Below are 20970 nucleotides of genomic sequence, written 5' to 3'. Positions count from 1 at the left end.
GTTTCAGACTGGCTAGTTTGAATAATTTCAGTAGGCTGTGGGGCTAGACACTATCTCTAGTTGGCTGGTACCTGGTCCTAGGGAACCTAGGGCAGAAGGAGAGTGGCCCAGAGTACAAGAGGCCACAAAGGAGGTGGCTGGGCTATGGGCTCCAGGCTGGTTGGTTTGTATATGAAAGGCAGACTCCTAAGGTAGGAACAGGTGAGCCCTGGCAGCAGTGGTCTCTGCAGGGTCAGCAAGGCCCTAGATGTCAAAGCATTAGAAATTCAGTCAATGGAAAGGCATGATTAATACAGAACATTCTCAAATCAGCACACACCACTGAAAAGATATCAGCATACTCCAAGGGAAGGAGGGGGCTTCAGAAATAGGCTCCCCACAAAAGAAAGAGTGGGGCATAATCATCAAAGCCTCTGCAGGGAAAGCCTCCCTTGTGTAGAAACGGAATGTCAAGGTGCTCTGCAGAGAACAAGATACAGCAGATTCATGCACCTTCAAGGCCAGAGCAGAGCAGGGTTAGGCATGCTGCTAAGGAAACAAACAAACAAAACCCATGTTTTGTTTTGTTTTGTTTTTCCAGGTAAGCACAGTCCCTGCCTTAGTCTCTAACACCCCAAGGCAGTCTTTCTGAGACTAAACAAAGCCCCCACTCTCTGAGTGAAGAAAGCTGCGTTTGGATCCAGACATTGTAATGGAATGAAGATTACTCTGCTTGAATGCATTGACCTTTCTCAACCATTTCATCAGAATTTCTGGAGCATGAATCTGTGAGACATCTTCTGCAACTGTTCATAGGAAGAAGGATCATTCCTTTCTGGCTCAAGTCCAAAGGATCTTTCTGAAGCAACCAGAGATAGGGAAAGCAAAATCAAATCCATAGACAGTTGAAATCTAGTTAGGCAATAGTGAGAGGAGACAATGAAAATAGCAGTCAGGCTGCCTAAGTCTCTAGAGGACCCTGTTTTTCTTCCTGTGGCTGCCTGAAAAAACAATTACATTCTCAATATCCCTCCAGCTAAGGCTTGAATTCCTATATAACATACCGATTTCTGGTTTGAGGCTCCTCTTTCAGGCCAACTAGATATCCAGGAAAGAATGGTTCGGCACATACCACACAAACCCATGCTTGTGAAATAAATAATATGCTTTTCAAAACAGATTACCCAGATTGTAAAGACTGGACAACATCTTACTATTTAAGAAAAAATATTTATTTGCAAGAAATGGAAATACAAAAGCAGAACAATTTCAAATTTTTTCCCCCAAACTAAGTACAAGTGTCCTACAAAGCGTATTTTTTTTTTTTTTTGGTATTTACTTAGCTGTGATAAAGAATAAAAAGTCATTTTAAAAAACGCAATAGGACAGAAAACAAACTCACAACATATTTAGATTTACATACTGCTGGTCTACATAACATGTTACAAAAGAGAGCAAAGTCTGTCAGCATAGACAGTAAAGCTCACCGTTGATTATAGCCCAGGGTCTGCTCAGCATTGTTTAAAAAGGGTCACTCACAGTTTTGTCAAAGAGTGCTGGCGTTCTCCGTGAACTCATAAGGTGTTTTATCTGAAAAGGTGATTTTCTAAGTAGTGTAAGCCATGGGTACATGGTGCAAAAAGTTCGTGTTCTCCCTCAGCTGGTGAACAAAGGATGAGAGCAGAGAACAGAGCTAAAACCCCCGGTTTTCCTTTCCCCAGATGGAAAGCCTGCAAGCTGGAACTCACAGAAGATTGGAACAAAAAGATAGGAGATGGACACCTGGGGGACTGCTCCAGCATGAAGTGAAACAGTGAACATCGCACAGCAGGGCCACTGCAGGGGGCAGGTGCTGTAATTCCTGCCCAGAGAACTTAAAAGCTTACAGTGTGCCCACAGGAAGGGATCAGCTCAGTAAGTCCAGAAATTGTTGCATTTCCCATATTACTCAGTTCTTTATTCATCCCATGGTCAAGAATCATTCTTGTTTTCTACATCTATAAAACTGAAAGACTTAAAACTTTCTTAGCACAGCTCCCAACACCTTAGTAAATGCTCAGGACGTATTATTTACCTTCCTTCTAGAAACAAGACTAAATAAAACATTCCTGAATTTTCTGTTGTCCAAATAACAAAACATTACCTAGTTTTTTCCTGTGTTAAGTGCTGACCCTTCGACCACAAAGGCATGGAACATTAATCTTCAAATGGGCCACGTTCCTCTGCCCTGAGAAATGTTCCACTGGAGGACTTATAATACCTTTAATCCTGGTTGGTTGTTTTTTGGATGTGATTGCACTCCTGCAAAATGGGATTTTCCTAATGGACATAACCCTATTTCTTTTCTCCTGATGTGCAAATCTGACAGTGGCTCACTTTTTAGGAAGCCACTTTTGAGCCTTTGGAATAAATTCTTTCACCCGCCCCCACCTCAATCTAATAATAAAAGAATATATACAAAATCTCCCAGGGACAAGGGATTACTCAGTCATCCTGGATTCATATATAAGGCACATTTAAGGCACAAATGAGCATCTAAGTTAAGGGAGGAATGTGTGTGTGTGTGTGTGTGTGTGTGTGTGTGTGTGTGTGTGTGTGTGTGTGTGTGTGTCAGAGAAAAGAGGGAGAGAGGGAGGCATAAGCATTTGGGTCTTTTGAATAACTACTGTTAATATTTCCTCAATTCCTTCTATTCCCCAATATTCCCTAGGGCCTCGGGCAACACTCTTCTTTATGAAACTGAAAAGTCTTAGGAGTAACTGAATGAATGAGTGAGTGAGTGAATGAAACATCTGAGACTTGTCTCTGTATCCTTCACAGTCCCCACATCACCACCACCTACTTTCTCCTATAACTGCCCTCCCAGCGGGGCCTATTCTATCATGTGTTTACAGATAGCCTCAGCTGAAGATGGTCAAATAAAATGACTCTCATGAGGGCACTACCTGCCCATGGCTTCACAGGTCTAGCCAGCCCAGCAAGCAGCAGTGTTGGTGTCTTTATCCCAGGTTTCTTAAACACTGGCTTCAACAGAACCAACTGTAGTGACTTGGGGCAGACGAAGGAGAGGATGAAGGCCTTCTTTTGCGTCTCTACCCTCCCCATGTTGACAAGGTCAGTACAAACGGGCCATGATTCAATTGGGGGTGGAATGTCTCCATTTCTGGAGTGTGCTCAGATTCACACCTCATATGACCTGTGTGCAGAAGAGCTGGCCTGGAGAGGCCTCTGGATTCTGTCTCTATGCTTTTGCTGGGTCTGAAAACATGAGGGAGGAGCCATAAAATGCTGGAAAACAATTTTAATAAGACACCTATAAAAAAAAATGCTGGACATTGACTCACTGCCAGAACAAAGAAGAGCCAATTCAACATCCCTACTTTATGGGCACATAAGATTCACAAGCTGAACCGAGAGATTTCAGAACTAAAAAAGCAAGCACGGTCATTATAGGGGGTTTGTGAATAAGCTGAACTAAAAGCTGCCTTCACAATCTACAAATTAGGTCTCCAAATCAAAATCATTTACATTAACCAAAAGGTTATCTAATCTTGCCCATATTGGTGTCAAATCTCATCCCCACTCCCTGCCAAAAAAGAGCAACCTAGTTCGGCTGTCAGATTTTTATAGAACACTCTCTTTATGCAAGCTAGACTCCAGAGTCCTCACACTTCACAGAAATTCTTTCTTAAAACTGGCACTGCAGCCTTTCATTTACAATATCCCTTTTTAAGTGTGAAGTCGAGAGCTGTGAAAAGAACCACGCTGGGGGGTCTGGGTAACGCAGGTCTTATCCACTGAAAAATTAGTTCTCCGAATCTCTGCAAGACATTGCAGTCACTAGCGCAATCTAAGAAAGGGAAATGGGAAACCTGTTTACATGATGAAAAGTTTAATTAACAGATTTACTCTTTATGGTTTATGGCCCCTCTAACAGACTCGTATTTCTTAAAACTTCCATTCAGGAGCCAGTGTCTGCCACTATTTGAAATCTTCAGAGCCAACCATAAGTTAATGACTACTCTAAGAGACCACTTGGTAGGGAAAACGAATCAACTGATAGTCGGTCTTAATCCCTCAACAGAAAATGTACATCTGTTAATTATTTGGAACCAGTCTGGGGTTATACAGTATTCTGTGCCCTCTTGACCTCATTTTGTCCTCCTAAAGGGACAACTGTTAGTTCCTTTAACTCACCCAAGCAAGGAGTGGAGGACAGAGTTCATCTAAAACAGCAGTGATGCTGGTTCTTGGAACCCCTTAAAAGGGCCGTCTGAGCTCTCTCGCTGACATCCCATGTCTCTACACAGATGCTACTCTGGAAGGATAGCCTCCCAGAGAAAGAGTCCTGCTGTTTGGAGGTCTAGAGAGAGTGACGTCAAATAAGGTAAGGGAGAGAAGAAAACCCTCAAAGCACTACGAACAGGGGCTAGAAGTTTCCTTTATCTTCTCCCTCCTCATTCAGAAGACCATGTTTTCTACTCTGACTGTATCTGGGAGCCTTGAAAACTCAATCTGGTTCAGTTGCAGCAGGGACATGGGCTGGCTCATTCTCTCTCTCACTTCTGCCCTTAAATTTGAAACCCTTCCTTCCTCATCGCCCAAATGCTACTTGAATCAATTTTATCTTTTTGCCTTCTTTGGGCCCTATAGGCTGCCTGTGCTTGATAAAGACCTGACAGTTTAAAAGAGGGGGATGGGTGAGTGCAGGCCCATGGTTACCAGACACCAGCCAGGCCCAACAGGATCTGGGCTGCAGACAGTGAAGCAGAGAGCAGCAGAAGCAGAACCTGCCAGCAGCCCTACTCCTGCATAGCCCAGACAGTCTCCGCCCTGGCTAATGTGAGGGACAACAAGAACCACCCAGACCACAGGGCGATCCAGCTTCCACTCACAGTGAGAAGATGAACTTGGCTGCTTCCCAGGCTGGAACCCTCTCCGGCACAGTCGAGAGAGGAGAATCACTCATAGGGAGCCCCAGATGGGCCTAGACAGACAAAGCAGGGACCCGCTTATGAGGTATGATGACAAATATTAATAACACCAAATCTGTACCTGATATGGGCTGGAAGCCGGGGTGTGGCCTTAATCCCTCTCAGTACAGGCTCCAGTAACAATGCAGATGGCCTGGGGGGGGGCGGGGGGCAAGAGAGAGAGAGAGAGCCAGAAGGCAAAACCAAAGGCATTTCAGCTGCTCCTAAAAGTAAAATACAAACTCTATGCCTATTTCCTAAACAAAATCTTTCATAAGCTAGGAAAAAACACTTGAGGGTCTTCTATGTTACACAATAAAAAGGCAATTTCCATTTCTTATTTGTATGAAAAAGGAAAGATTTTTTTTTTTTAACTACAGAAGTTACTCTTAATCATAAAAAAACAACTAAAAGTAGGTTGGGGGTTAGGTTGTATCTCTTTGGGCGAGCTGCAAGGTAGCCAGACCTGACTATAAAAGGTAACAGTGTGGATACACAAATGTCACCTACCCCACCCTGCTTTGCTGAGGCAGGGGACAAGGAGGACAAAGTGGAAGTGTGGAGGAAGGAGGGGCCAGGCAGGTCTGGGAAGATAAGCCAGCAAGCTTGTCTGAAACGCCTGTTGTCAGGGACAGGGCTTCCCTTCTCTGTCATAAAAACAGAATAGAAAAAGCTTGTGGCCAGGGAGCCCAGGCCTGAGCGAGGCATTTTGTGCCCTCTCTTGCTCTGACCTCATCCTAGAGGCAGACACATACATGATCAAGGGAATTTCTTTTTCAATGGTAATTAGTCCAGTTAAAAAAAAAATGAAAGGAAATCAAACATTGTCTGGAAAGATAGGAATCCCAGAGCCTAAGGTGCCCTCCTAGCTCTAAAGGCTAGCAGAAAACTCTGCTGGCTGGAAAGGAGGCATTCATCTCTTCAGTGTGGTTGCTAGCAGGAAGCCTGGATGAGCTAATAAATACTATTTACAAGTGGGGAGGAGAAGCCGGGGAGGCAGAACTACGGATGTGTGGGGAACCAGGTTGTGGGAGATCCTAAAAGCGACAAGATGGGGCAGGTTCGCCTGGAGTGGAAAAGCCTGATCCCCTCAGGCATTGCACTTGCGGCCTGAGAACATGAAGGGGAGCCCTCGCCTGCCTGTGCTGGTGCAGGAGACAATTCACGAGGGCTCTTGGGGGCAGAGCAGGTGGAGGGCTGCTGTCCTCAGGGGTATTCACACCAGACACCCCAGTGTGAGCAAGGGAGGGCATGGGTCAGTTCTTTGCCAAATACCAACAGGCATCATGGCATTTGTGTGGCTAGAGTCTGGGGTCTCAACTGAACAAGAGCTCTCTCTTCTTCAAAGCCGGCGGGGGGGGCGGTCGTCACACCTCACAGGTGCACATTAGGCAGTATCTTTTTGGCATTATTGGTGGACACAAGCCTGCTTGTCCCACCTCCAACCCCTAAAATAATTTCCTATGGCAGTAGGAGAAAGGAAGGGAGGGAGGCAGGCTCCCTTCTGCACGGGAGGGGTGTGGACCAGGGGAAGATGCTCTCTCACTGCAGGGGAAGTCCCAGGCTGGCCTCCCATCTGAAGCCATTCATGCTTGCCCATGTCTCCATGAAGATCCGGTGGCAAAGAGGAAAAGCTGATGACAAAGGTGGTTTGGGGATGTAAAAGGCGAGTTAAGGGAAAGGGAGCGGGTGCGGGCAGCCTCTTTAGAAAGTGGTGTTCACTCTTCTGTCGAGTTCTACAACTTTTAGGGTTTCATTCCCCTCCAGTTTGGCGCTGACCCTGTGAAGGCAGTGAAAGGAAAAAGAAGTATTAGTCACCAGCTGTTAGCTACAATTCTCATGCTTTGTAGTGTGACACAATCATTCAGGGATTGCAACTTGGTGAGATGAACTGGGCGTGTTTCTTGTCCGTTTCTCTCCTAGTAGCAATTCTCTGTTTCCAAAGTCCCCTGTGACCAGCCTCTCCACTGGTCCACATTCTTACCTTTATCCCCACCCAAGGCATCCCAACCCTACTGAGGATAAGCATGGTGGCTTGATATTGATCTGTTATGAGATGCATTAAGTTACTGTACTTACTAAGGATGTTCGACCCTATGCTAAACTCAGGGAAGGAGAAAATAAAATGATAAGAGTTGATCTGTGGTCTAGAAGAGTTAATAATCCAGATACAGATTTTTAATGAGCTAATCTGAAATAATAAATCTATAACAGAAAATAAATACATTATTAAACTGTGTAACAACCTAGAAAATCTGTAAGCATTCAGAGGAGGGCTAGGAGGCTTTGTTATCTAGGAGACAATACAGAACAAATGGGATTTGAAGGGGGCCTTGAGCAGCTTGGCTGAGGAGAGAAACTGTGTCCAGAGCCAAGCAAGCAGGCAGCTGGGTCTTCCATAGATACCAGTGGTGGCTACATTGGGAAGTTTCTCTATAATGGGAATAATAATGATGTCTTACCACCTGGGGTAGCTAAAAGGATTTGTATGATACTGTTTGTATGATACTGTTTCAGTTTCAAAAATCTAAAATCTAAAATGCTCCGAAATCTAGAAATGTTTAAGCACTGACATGACACTCAAAGGAAATGCTCACCGAAGCATTTTGGATTTTTGGATTAGGGATGCTTAACTATTATGGATAATGCGAATATTCAAAGATCTGAAATCTATAACACTTCTGGCCCCAAGCACTTCAGAAAAAGAATACTCAGTCTGCCTTACATCTGTAAAATGCTTAAAATAGAAAGTGCTAGTAAATGTTAAATATGTATGTATAATGTGCACATATAAAAGTACATCATTCTGAATGTTCCCCTGCAGGATTAGGGGATGAAAGCTGAAGAATCTGAAACAAAATCTTTCCCATTTAGATTGGAACAGCCTCATTTCTGGGAGCTATGGGAGCAGAGTTCAGCTAAATCATCAACCATACTACAGGTAACCAGGAGCGTGCATGCAGGCCTAGGGACCTTCCCTACCAGAATGACAATACCTTGTAGTCACATAAGCCTTTATGTTTACAAAGGGATTTTTCCCAGAAATTATCTAGGAGAAACAACTCAAGGAGAATTGGAGCTAAATAGAGGCTGTTTTCAATATGGAAATGCACATCCAGTGCCTCTGAAATACTTACATCTGTAAGTATAAAACTATAAAATCTATAGTTTTAATGAAGGCATGTGTATTTATATATAAATCATAAACATATATTGACATGTAGCATAATATAGATCTACTCCCTCACTGAAGCTACAAAACATGTCTTAAAGCTGCATTTACACAGCAAACCTGGGCTCTGCATTCACTCATGTGGGTTGGAAGCGGGGATGGAGACAGTAGACATAGGGGAGCTCAGGCCGGGCTGTTTCCCCATCTCTGTCCAGGGCAGATGTTGGCCAGCAACAGAGTCTCTGCAGCCCTAGGTCCTGGAGATAGGTTCTGAGAGAGCTGAGGGACTGAACCAGGCCCATGGAGAGTCTCAACCTCACATTCCAGGTTGCTGACTCATAATCCACCATCAAGCACTGGAGGAGTTGGATCCGTATTTCTGTGACTCACAGGTGCTGCTGCAGCTCCAAGAGCACTGACTTCTCCAGGCTGGTCTCATTCGAGATAATGAAATGGGGAAGATCCACATCCGGCCTGGACTCCAGCCCTGACACCCTGAGCAGGGAGGAACTTCTATCCCAGCCCCCCAGCTCGCCAGCAGAGCCAGGGCTGGACGGCTCCTCTGGGGGAGAATGTTCCTCGTAGATCAGCAGGTTCCTGGATCTCACTGAGGACAGAGCAGAATAACAAGGTGTTAGCAAAAGTCAACAGGGGTCCAACACATCCCCTCACTCCAGGTGCTCAGGGCTGGTGGCAGATGACAATTCATGTGCTCTTATTGCCCAGAATTGTGGGTACCAACAGGATTTGGCTTTCTCTAAAGACTTCAGGGCTTTAGAGTTTGTGCACTGAAAAATTATACCAATTACACAGTGCTGGAAGAACAATAGAAAAGCAAATAAACACAAGGCAAACTACTACCCCCACTGCTTTGAAAATACAAAACTCCCCTCCGTACCACCCATAACCATCTAGGGAAAATGACTTATGGAGAATGGGAGTGGAATACTTGGAGATGTGCAGACCCAGCTAAAAGCAGCAGCATCCCCAGTGAGTAGGTCTTGCAGGGAGATGAGGTACAGGGCATTTCATTTAGAAACTGGAGAGGAGACACAAAGCCAATGCCATAAATCAAAGGACAGAGACGATCTCCTTTGTTTTATAGGACGGTCACACAGCTAGATGGCTCTGTAGCAATTTTCCATGACATAGAAACTATGCTTCCAATTACATTTAGAGAGGTAATCCCTTGGGGGGAAAAATTCCCAAGACACCACTGAAATTATTTAATTGGAATGCTGGCACTTCTGTCATATCTGGCATTGATACAGCTGCCTGGTGAAGACCACAGACGTTTCAAAATGGCAAAATTGTCCCTATCCCAGATCTAATACAGTAGTCCTCCTTTATCCATGGGGCATATTTTCAAGACCCCCAGTGGATGGCTGAAACCAAATACAGAACTGAATCCTATATATATGGTATGGATACCACATATATAAGGGTTATATATGGTATCCATAGGGTTATATATACCATACATAACCATATATATATATATATAAAACCTAAGGGTTATATATACCATTTATACCCTTATATACCATATATAATCATATATATATATATATATACCCTTATATACCATAGATAACCTTATATATAAAATGTATATAAGGGTATATATATGCTACAGGTTTTATATACCATAAGAGTTCTATATAACCTAAGGGTTATATACACCACATATATACCCTTATATACCATATATATAGTCACATATATATATGTGTGTGTGTATGTATGTATGTGTGTATATAATCATATATATGGTATATAAAGGTATATATGTAACTATATATATGATTATATATGGTATATAAGGGGTATATATACTGTATATATATCCCTTAGGTTATATATAATCATATATATGGTATATAAGGGGTATATATGTATAGGAAAAAGCATATATAGTTTACACATGGGTATATAGTATATGGATTTTATATGCTTTTTCTTATACATATGTATCTATGATAAAGTTTGATTTAGAAATTAGGCCCAGTAAGCAATTAACAACAAAAACTAATAATAAAATAGAACAATTATAACCATATCTTCTAATGGAAGTTACATGAATGAGTCCTCTCTCAAAATTTCTTAGTGTGGTGGACTCAGCTATTTTCAGATAACTGCAGGTATTTTCACTGAGTGCAGGTAATGTTTCTTATTGCAGTGTGTTCAGCTATTTTAAGGTAACTGAAGGTATGTTCATTGGCTGCAGGTAACTGAAACCTTAGAATGCAAAACCTGGCAGGACGGAGTGGCTCACACCTGTAATCCCAGCACTTTAGGAGCCCAAGGCAAGCAGATCACCTAGGCTAGGAGTTCGAGACCAGCCTTGTCCAACACGGTGACACTCCGTCTGTACTAAAAATACAAAAGTTAGCCGGGCATGGTGGTGAGTGCCTGTAATCCCAGCTACTCAGGAGGCTAAAGGAGAATCATTCAAACCTGGGAGTTGGAGGTTGCAGTGAGCCAAGATTGCGCCACTGCACTCCAGCCTGGGTAACAGAATGAGACTCCATCTCAAAAAAACACAAAGAAAGAAAGAAAGAATGCAAAACCTCAGATAAGGGAGACTACTGTACTGCCTAACCCCATGCTCGTTCTTATTGTTGTATGTGTGAATTTGTGTGTGTATTCTTTACTCACCATCCCTTTGTTTCTAGATAAGAACACCATATACTTCTTATCTGATACCTGAGTGCCCAGATCTCTAATTTGGGGGCATAAGGTTTTGTTAAGGCAGGCCGATTCTTTAATTTCACTTTAGAAACCCTTACCATGGTCTCATACAATTCCACTCAGTGGAGGCAGAAACACGGACGCGCTTTTAAAATGTCACAGAAAGTGACATACTCTTCTCCTCATCTACTTCTCTCTCCCTTATCAGAACTCAAAAATTGGATGCCAGCACTGATCAGGGAACCGAGTCTAGAACAGCAGTTTGCAAACTGTGCTCTTTCAAGCTCTAGAGAATTCCCAGTGATGCTTCAGCCCAGTGGATGAGGGGCCCCAAGAGAACCCCCACTTGCCTCTTCAAAGGGAGAAACTCCACTTTTACCACTTTTTAAACATTGGACTTTCACAGAAGATTCCTTTTGGAAGCCTGAGAAACCCAGCTCTAGAGAAATAAAACAAGACCCTGTCCAAGTTGCCGCATGCTGTCTTACCCACGGAGGCTGTGTAGGGCTCTTGCAGGGAATGCTGGCTGGGCAGAGCCATCTTGGTGGCAGAAGGATAGGGCCCGTAGCCCTGAAAGAAGCTGCCAAATGCAACGGCAAAGCACAGCACAACAACCTGTGGGTGGGGAGAGAGAACATGAGGGGCTGCGGACGCCAGGCTCTGGACAGCACAGCTTTATACCCTGGAGAGCCAGGGACACAGACTCTCCTCTTTAGGCCAGTGGATTGCACTCACGGGTCACATCCACATCACTGAAGTGCCACACAAAGGAACAGACTCAGAGTGGAGTTCCTCCACATGCTTTCTCCAATTGCACAGCACTTGGCCTTGGCAAGTGGAGGGAGATGGGGACAGGGGCCAGGCCAGCGTTGGTTACTGTGCTGCCCTGCTGGGAAGCTCACCATGAGGCAGGTGCCAGTCTGCGTGCCAGCTAACTTGCAGGTTCGAGAAACCTTGCCCATCACCAAAGTCTGAAGCTTCTGGAGTTGCTGAAGGAGAGTCCTGCCAATGATAACAACAGCCATAAGGGGAGTCGGACAGAGAAGAGATGCTTTTTGGATGTCCCCCTGTGACCCAGGAAGGTCGCCGTGCCTTTGGGCCTGCATTTCAGCAGAGCCCCAAGGGAGTTCCCTCTGGAAGAAGATACCAACATCAGTACCTTCTAGCACTGTTGACACAGAGCTCACTGGGGCTCAGAATCAGCCTTCACACACTCAAAGGTCCTGTCCTTGCACTGCCCTAAGTTAGAGGTAACTGCCTCCACATTACCCTGTCAGGCTATGGCTTGTTTGTCAGTGATTGAGAACAAAGAAAAAGGAATACTCTGATCAAATGGTGGCAAAAGTCTAAATGTCTGTGTCTCCCCTAAATTTCTATGCTGAAACCCAGTCCTCTATGTGATAGTATCAGGATGTAGCACCTTTGGGAGATGATTAAGTCATCAATGGAGTACTCATTGATTTGTGCCCTTATAAGGAGCTGAAAAGACAAGAGGACACAGGAAGGTTTCTAGGAGCCAGAAAGCAGACCCTCTCCCGATACTGAATCTCCCAACACTACTGTCTTGGGCTTCCCAGCCTCCAGAACTGTCAGAAATCAATTTCTGTTGTTTATTAGATGATCTCGTTTATGACATTTTGTTATAGCGACCTGAGCAGACTCAGAAAATGCTGATTAAAAGAAGAACTCATTTAACCAAAAGATGAGAAACATGGACTAAAACATAAAAAGTGACAAAGAGAAGAAAAAGACCAGCAGAGAACAGCAGGAGTGGCCAGAGGTGGGGGCTGTGATTGGAAATGGGAACACAGAGCAATAGGCATTCAGAGGCAGATTGGAAGAGAGAGAGAGAGGAGAGGAAAAACAAGAACGGCTCTGTTTAGGGCAGACAGGCAAACAGCCACCTTCAGTTCAAACCTATAGTTTAAAGGCTCACAGCACCTCCAGAGTCAGAAATGAAGCCAACATATGAAAGAACAAAGATTCCTGCTCAACTGGACCCTCATGCCCAGAGCCAGGGATCTTCAAAACCATCCTTTGAAACCGACCCTAGCCTTTCTCCAGGAAAAACACAAGAGAGCAAGAGCAAAAAAAAAGGAGTTGCTTTATCCCTAAAATTGGACAACTGTGCCTCTCCTTAAAAGGCAAAGTTTGAGGGATAAGAACAGTCTTATACACTCTGCTCTGTGTGACATCAGCACACAGAAGGAGCAGATGGTAAAATTCTTCGCAAATTCTGAACACTGCAAGGCATGGAAAAAGATCCGACAACACACCCTCCTGTGTTAGAGCACATGGAATGAGCTTCGTGTGAGTGGGTAAAGAGTTGAAGCTCCTCCTTACCCCCATCCCCCACCCCCAAAGCCAGTGCACACGGCAAAGTGGAAAGATTTTATGAGCAGATGCTTTCTCTTGGGTCTCAAGGATTTTCAGAAAATGCATGCTGTGATGTAACAATGCTAGAGAGCCACATAAGTTCACTGGAAGACATCATGAAATCATTTGTTCACAGAACATTCTGGGCTTTCACAGATTACTTGCTTCTTATCACAGTGTACCCCCTGAATAGCGTTCAGGTGCTAGAAGGACAAGCAGATTTTTCCTTGGCTTGCAACTTTGCCCCCAGCTAGTACAAATGAAACAAGTTCTCCCAATTTAAGCAAATTAAGGACATGTTGGCCACAAGAATGGTTTTGCTTTCAGGAGTTTAAATGGCTAGGAGTGGTGGGTGAATTGGAGCAGCCCTCAGCACATGGAGTAGAAGCTTTCTGAACTCAAAACTCCTTTGTGGGTCAGGTACGGTGGCTCACACCTGTAATCCTGGCACTTTGGGAGGCCAAGGCAGGTAGATCATGAGGTCAGGAGTTTGAGACCAGCCTGGCAACATAGTGAAACCCCATCTCTACTAAAAATACAAAAAATTAGCTGGGTGTGATGGGGGGGCGCCAGTAATTCCCCAGCTACTTGGGAGGCGGAGGCAGGAGAATCGCTTGAACCTGAGAGGCGGAGGTTGCAGCGAGCTGAAATCACGCCATTGCACTCCAGCCTAGGCGATAGTGCAAGACTCCATCTCAAACAAACAAAACACTCCTATGTGATTTCATCTATATGACATTTTCCCCAGGGATAGTTAGTTTAATTTAAGCAACACAAAATCGTTCATTCCATTATTTAATGTGAAGATCTTTTTTGTACTTAATTGTACATTTTTGTTTGTTTCCGGTTATATAAGATTGCATGTAGTTTAGACGTGGTTTGTATTGAAATGTATTTCAGGTACCATTTTCTTTTCTTTTACTTTTTTTTGAAGATAAAGTCTTGTTCTGTCACACAGGCTGGAGTGCAGTGGTACAATCATAGCTCACTGCAGCCTCAACCTCCTGGGCTCAAGCAATCCTTCTGCCTCAGCCTCTTGAGTAGCTGAGAATACAAGCCTGAGTCATCATGCCCAGCTAAGTTTTCACTTTATTTTTTTGTTTTTTGTAGAGAGAGGGTCTCTCATTTTGTTGCCCAGCTGGTCTAGAACTACTGAGCTCAAACGATCCTCTCACCTCTGCCTCCCAAAGTGCTAGAATTACATGCATGAGCCACTGCGCCCAGCACTATTTTCTTTAAAAGCATTAAGTGTGCTTACTTAATGCTGAGAAATACTCAACAGCATGATTACTTTATATTCTACTTAAAGGAAGTTTGCAGCTAAATGGTTCTATGATGCAGCACCTTTCCTTCCTCATTGAACTTTTTCTCTGTTCTCCCAGGACTTCCCCAGAAAACTCTCTTCCTACCCACCCACACAGCTGCCTTTTCCTTCTGCACAGCCACTTCCTGAGTGTGCATTCATTCTCATGCCGAGATTTTGCTGGCCATAGCATATATTTGACCATCCACCACCTATAATGTCAGCCCCAAAGCCCTTGATGGGTTCTCCCTGCTGATATTTCTTGGAAGTCCCAGGGCAAATTTACAGGTAAGCCCAGAGATAAGACCACACAGCACAAACGCTTTCCTCTTACTGCCAACTACTCTCCACGGTAGGAGACTGGGTCTCTCCTGTCTGCTAAGCTATGAAAAGCGGCCTCCTGTTCCCTTGGACTGCTGAAGAGCTACTTCTTGAAGTGATGTAGTTTAGGGCTGGTTTATATTTAAATGTATTCAGGTGCCATTTTCTTTTCCTTTTTTATTCTATTTTTCAGACACAAAGTCTTGCTCTGTAGCACAGGCTAGGGTGCAGTGATGCAATCACAGCTCACTGCAGCCTCAACCTCTGGGTTCAATCAATCCTCTTGCCTCAGCCTCCTGAGTAGCTGGGAATACAGGTGTGAGTCATCATGCCCAGCTAAGGTCTTTAATTTTATAGAGACAGAGTCTCTCACTTTGTTGCCCAGCTGGTCTGGAACTTCTGAGCTCAAAGAATTCTCTCACCTCTGCCTCCCAAAGTGCTGGAATTACAAGTATGAGCCACTTTTGCTGGGCACCTCAGTTTTCCACTGGTGCTCCTGCTGCCTATAAGCTGGTGGCCTCAAGGTGCTGAAGTTTCACTATGCTCTGGGCATGGGTGGGGTAACATTTCTCCGCCCAGGCTTCAGTCAGACAGTACCTTTCCAGCTGGTACCAAAGCATGTTACTTTTGCTCCAAAGTCTTCAGCTGTTTTGAAAGGGAAATGGCCACTTTCATTTCCCCGTAATCCCTATTGACCGGCAGCCAGCCCATACTTTCTTCCTGCCCATCCCCTACCCTTTGCCTGGTCCTTAGAGCATGAATAGCTTTAAAAATTTCCACACAATACTTGGAATCAGTCCTCCCTTCCCATTTCTGGTTGAGATCTCTGGGCCCGGTGCCCCCTTCCCTAGGATGAATCATCTCCTAGGAGGCTCCCCGGTGCCTCCTGAAAACAGACTCTCAGCAGGCCAGATAGACCTCAAGCCCACTGACAGCATATCTTAGGCTCAAACTGGAATCCTACTTTCCCCAGTTGCAGGTGTAAAGTGCTACAGCTTTGAGCGAGCCGAGATTGCGCCACTGCACTCCAGCCTGGCACCTGGTGACAGAGCAAGACTCTGTCTCCAAAAAAAAAAGTGCTTCAGCTTTGGAAGAATGGCTGGAGCAGGCAGGGAAGGCTTCGTGCTTCCTAACTGCACAGCATTTCGCTTGGCACTCACGGACACATCCTCCCCGAACTCGAGACGGTCATATTCTGAATCCACTGCAGATGAAAATGGTTGTTTAATAGTCCCTGATTTCTGACAGTTTACAATCTAACTCTTTAAGAGGAGCAAACATGGCGTTTAAAATACATATTTTTAGTTGGAAATGTTGGTGGCAAGCGCAACAGTGACTAATAATGTGCTGTTTGCCGTTGCTCCTCCTACTGACGCCGGAGAAAGTAAACGGAGCTGATGGTGAAAATGACAACACAAGCAGGGCCTCAGCCATCAGCACACCGAGGCCTTTCACCAGGGGGATGTGGACTCGCTCAGTCATCCTCCAAATCCAGACTTCTGTGATGCAGTACAGTTTGGGAAATCCATGCACGTTCATACAACAGAAACACTTCTTTCATCATAAAAAAAGAACATGAACAACGATAGACTATCGAATGCCCGCTACTTGAGTTCCAGGAACGGCATACACTAAAATACTAAGCAATCATCTCAAAGTCACGTAACTAATAAGTAGAAGGTCTGAGATGTAAACCAAAACCCATCTGACCCCATAGCGTCTGTACATTCCAACGTGGCACAGCGTGCTGTCCTAATCAATAACCCACTAAAATTAATAATAAAGGATATCTTAGTTGTTTTATCTTAACTCCACCGATGTTAATATTGTATTGACACCAGCCTGAGAGATACATTTACCATTAAATAAGAAAATATTACTTTTTTTTTTTTTGAGATGGAGTTTTGCTCTTGTTGCCCAGGCTGGTATGCAATGGCAGGATCTTGGCTCACTACAACTTCCACCTCCCGGGTTCAAGTGATTCTCCTGCCTTAGTCACCCGAGTAGCTGGGATTACACAGGCATGTGCCACCATGCCCAGACTAATTTCGTATTTTTAGTAGAGACAGGATTTCTCCATGTTGGTCAGGCTGGTCTCAAACTCCTGACCTCAGGTGATCCACTTGCCTAAGCCTCCCAAAGTGCTGGGATTATACGTGTGAGCCACCATGCCCAGCCAAAATATGAAAATATTACTATTAAAAGAGACTAAGCCACAGACGGAAGAGCCACAATAAAACCCATTCCACAGCAAGGAGATGCATACTAACAAAATTTCAGTAACAATGACACAAAAACATCAGGGCAAATAAATATTGTGTGGCATTTTCTTTGGGCAAAATGCAGATAATAGATAAAAGAATCAAGGGTACTCTTTGCCTACTTAAGGTGACAGGAAGTCAAGGCTGGGCTTTGTTTAGAAAAATGGAAAATATAAAACCTGTCCCTCTGTCAAACACCAAAGAAGCGAATGAGATGGCTTTAGAATTGCTAAGCTGATGAATATATATCAGAACAGGAGGACTGGCTCTAAAGGCAGAGACACCTGAGATTCAATCGGAGGCTGACTGCTATGTGCCTTTAATCAAGTTAGGTTCTGAGCTCACACAGCTACTCAGATGAATTACCTTGATCACTTCGGCTAACGGAGTAACAAGAGAATATCCCATCCCAGGGTACCTCTGGGTTTCCTGAAGCAAATACATCTTTGAAGAGTGCTTGCTATCTCTTTTCATTGATGACAGATGAGGCCAGCCCCTTTCATGGGACAGTCTGTGACCTCATAACTGGTATGTTGGTTTGAGATGATGTGGCACTTCCTCTGATGTCACTGAGACAGATGTTACAGCCTGCAGCAGTGGGAGCCTGGATGACAGCCCCCATCCTACTTGCATGAAGGGCTGGGTGGAAAAAAGGCAGCCAGCAGATGAAATGGAAAAGTTATTTTTAAACTCCAGCTATACAAAGTCAACCACAGAACAGGTCCAACGGTGCCTTCGAAGCACGGTATAAACTTCCTCTTTATTATTGTATTTTAAATCATCAGTGATCCTGGTTAATTACGGCCTTAATGAATTCTTGGGCTTCCGGGAACAAGATCTTATTTTAGAGAAAGGAATACTCTTAGCAGACGTTTATCTGGGCCAACAGATTTTTCACAACTTGTTAAATTGGAGTGTCCAACACTTGATTGAAAATGTGGATTTTGTCCTGTGGTGAGATGTAAAAATAAACTCAGTGGCTATCCTCATGCAGTTCTTTGCAAAAGAGCAGTCGAAAGCAGCTGCCAGCCTTGCCCAAAATAAACCATCACCCTGTATCTTGGGAGGCACATCAAAGGAAACTGGGCAAAACATTCAGAAGCATCCAAGAGTGGGAGACACAATCTTACAATAACCAGGAAATGCATCAACAGTCTCATGTTTTCTTTGTATTTGGCTTAATTTCGCTTTTTGTGTGTGTTTCCTTATTTATGAAAGAAAGAATGAGAACAGTCATACAGTTATTGAATGTTAGACTTTGAACATTCAGGAACATAGCTTCCCACTGGAGTCAGAAACCAGGACCAGGAAAACAAAAAGTGCTGCTTCCCAATTATGTGTTGTGTTGGGAGCTTCAGGTTAGGCCCTCTGTGTAGACATATGTTCATCAAATCTTGTAACAATTCTGAGAAATGGAACTCTCTGGGTATGTGCAGGTGCATATATGGGTATGTATACATATGTGTGTGTGAACTACTCCTAGGGTAAATCAGCCTCCTTGAGAGATGAAGGAATTTTTTCACAGCCTTAGGGAAGTACCTAGAGCAGTAATTTCCAAATTTCAAATCATAAACCATTAATGGGTTTTTGAAATTGGGTTGTGACTGGTGTATGTTTTTAATGAAATGGAATCAAATAGAATACACAACATTGAGGGCATTGTTTACAGTAAAGAACTATCAATTTCTGAGGCATTCACAGTAGTTAGGTGGATGACGTATACGTACATGTTCATGTGATATGTCTGGTGTGCCATTTATACTACATAAAATGTAAAATAATTGTACAATCAAAAAAGCCTGAATGTCACTTATCTAGTGCACATGCCTGCACGTGCACGCACATACACACAGAGACACACATGCACGAACCACAAAACTTGGCCAGGCACAGTGGCTCATGCCTGTAATCCCAGCACTTTGGGAGGCTGAGGTATGCAGATCACTTGAGGTCAGGAGTTCAAGACCAGCCTGGCCAACATGGCAAAACCCTGTCTCTACTAAAATATAAATATTAGCCAGATGTGCTGGCATGTGCCTGTAGTCCCAGCTACCTGGGAGGCTGAGGCACAAGAATCACTTGAACCTGGAAGGTGGAGGCTGCAGTGAGCCAAGATCACGCCACTGTACTCCAGCCTGGGTGACAGAGCGAGATTCCATGTCAGAAAAACAAAACTCAAGTGAAGATCAGGTGGCCTCATGATGGAAGAGATGAGCATCCACATCCTTCTAAGGCAAAAGCCCGCCTGAATCCCTTCCTGGCCCACCTGAGTCATCTAGAGTTAGTGCCTGGGAGGTTCTGAGGTGAGGAGGGGTATCCTATAGCTGAAACCTCTACCTCACAGTCCTGAGGTGGAGGGCAGGGGAGGTGGTGGGAAACAATGTCAATAATTACAAGTTCTACACATTTCATAAGGATATTTAAGGAAAATCATGAACAATCTCAAACACGTTTAAACACTAAGTATGTCATACACAAAAGATAACCATATCAGCTCGAACTCCTAAACTCTGAGTAAATAACTATATGTTTAGGGCCTTTTACTTAGGCTTTGCAGGTTGTTCATGGGGCTGTGGCCTAAATGAAAAAAAAAAGCATAGGAATTTTCTCCTTCTTCTTCCTAACTGCTAGGCTACAAGAGGCTTCTTTATTTTGCAGAAGCCAGAGGGCATTTCTGAAATGCTGTATTACCTCCTGGCCAAGGAACAAAAACTGGGGCTGTGGAATTCTGAACTTTCCACTAAATTACACTCAGATGCCTTCTAATCTCTCTGGGGAACTTTGTTTACTACCCAATAATCCTCTGAAGTTTGAAACACTTTGGTGTGAAAAGAATGTTCATACTCTTCACACAACCGGAAGTTAGAGATAACGGAGAAACGAAAAGTGAATTAAACCAAAGTAAAAGCGTGCAGTAGAGTAACGTGGGTCACTTATCAGTCCTCATATAGCTTCTCTGTGTGCAGCTGGGGCTGGGTCCAGCCAGTTATTGTCAGTCTAAGGGAGAAGAGATGAACCCACACACAAAAAACCATCATAGTGTGTAGGGAACAAACACAGAAAATGAGTGCAAACAGACACAGCTGTGTGGGTTAAACAAACAGACAAGGGGAGCCAGAATCCAGTCAAAGCCCAGGAGACTCGGCTGGAAAGACCTTTCACAGGAATCATATAGAGATTTTCAAGAACAAGAAAAGTAGAGTTAGAGAGGAAGGCTATAGCTAAGAGGAAGGTCAAAGAGAAAGATTAAGGAACTCGTAACAACAACAGAGATAGATGTCAGGCAAGCATGTCCCTTACTTCTGGGAGGTCAGGGGAAAGTGTACAAATGAAGCCCACATGGCCAGGCGCAGTGGCTCACATCCATAACCCCAGCACTTTGGGAGGCCGAGGTGGGAGGATCACGAGGTCAGCAGTTCGAGACCAGCCTGGCCAATACGGTGACACCTGTCTCTACTAAAGATACAAAAAATTAGCTGGGCATGGTGGCACGCACCTGTAATCCAAGCTACTTGGGAGGCTAAGGCAGGAGAATCGCTTGAACCCAGGAGGTGGAGGTTGCAGTGAGCCCAGATGGCGCCACTGCACTCCAGCCTGGGCGAGACTTTGTCTCAAAAAAAAAAAAACAACGAAGCCCACATGTCACACATCTTAAGGTTCCTCCTTGTCTTACTCCAAGCCAAGCAACCCAATACCCACTCCTTCCGGCTCCATCTACACTCAGGTTTGAACTAGAATTCTTGGACTTCCCAGGGCTGCTTGCCAAAATGTGGTAGTAGAAGCAGAATTAACCCAGGCCTCAGCCTGATCCACACCATCGGAGAGAGACAGTCTCTTGGGTCTTCTTGTGTTCTACACATTCTGCTGGGGATGCCAAGATGGAAAGGCTCTCAC

General features: G+C 44.3%; 1 protein-coding gene across 2 annotated transcripts in view; it reads right to left on the bottom strand.

Moving 5' to 3' along the window:
• Positions 1-1189: 1189 nt before the first annotated feature.
• Positions 1190-20970, bottom strand: part of CREB3L2 (cAMP responsive element binding protein 3 like 2) — a 138463-nt gene continuing 118682 nt past the window's right edge. For both annotated transcript variants that reach the window (XM_002751946.6, XM_035254656.3), the window contains exons 9-12: positions 11718-11817; positions 11304-11430; positions 8515-8731; positions 1190-6732 (exon numbers count right to left, since the gene is read on the bottom strand). In XM_002751946.6, coding sequence (XP_002751992.1) covers positions 6657-6732; positions 8515-8731; positions 11304-11430; positions 11718-11817 — 520 coding nt within the window. In that variant the 3' untranslated portion in view covers positions 1190-6656. The remainder of the gene's footprint in view (positions 6733-8514; positions 8732-11303; positions 11431-11717; positions 11818-20970) is intronic.

The sequence above is a fragment of the Callithrix jacchus genome, chromosome 11 (genome assembly GCF_049354715.1).
Source record: "Callithrix jacchus isolate 240 chromosome 11, calJac240_pri, whole genome shotgun sequence".
NCBI lineage: Eukaryota > Metazoa > Chordata > Mammalia > Primates > Cebidae > Callithrix > Callithrix jacchus.
The sequence above is the reverse complement of the archived record's forward strand: the minus strand, read 5'-3'. Positions and strand labels throughout refer to the sequence as shown.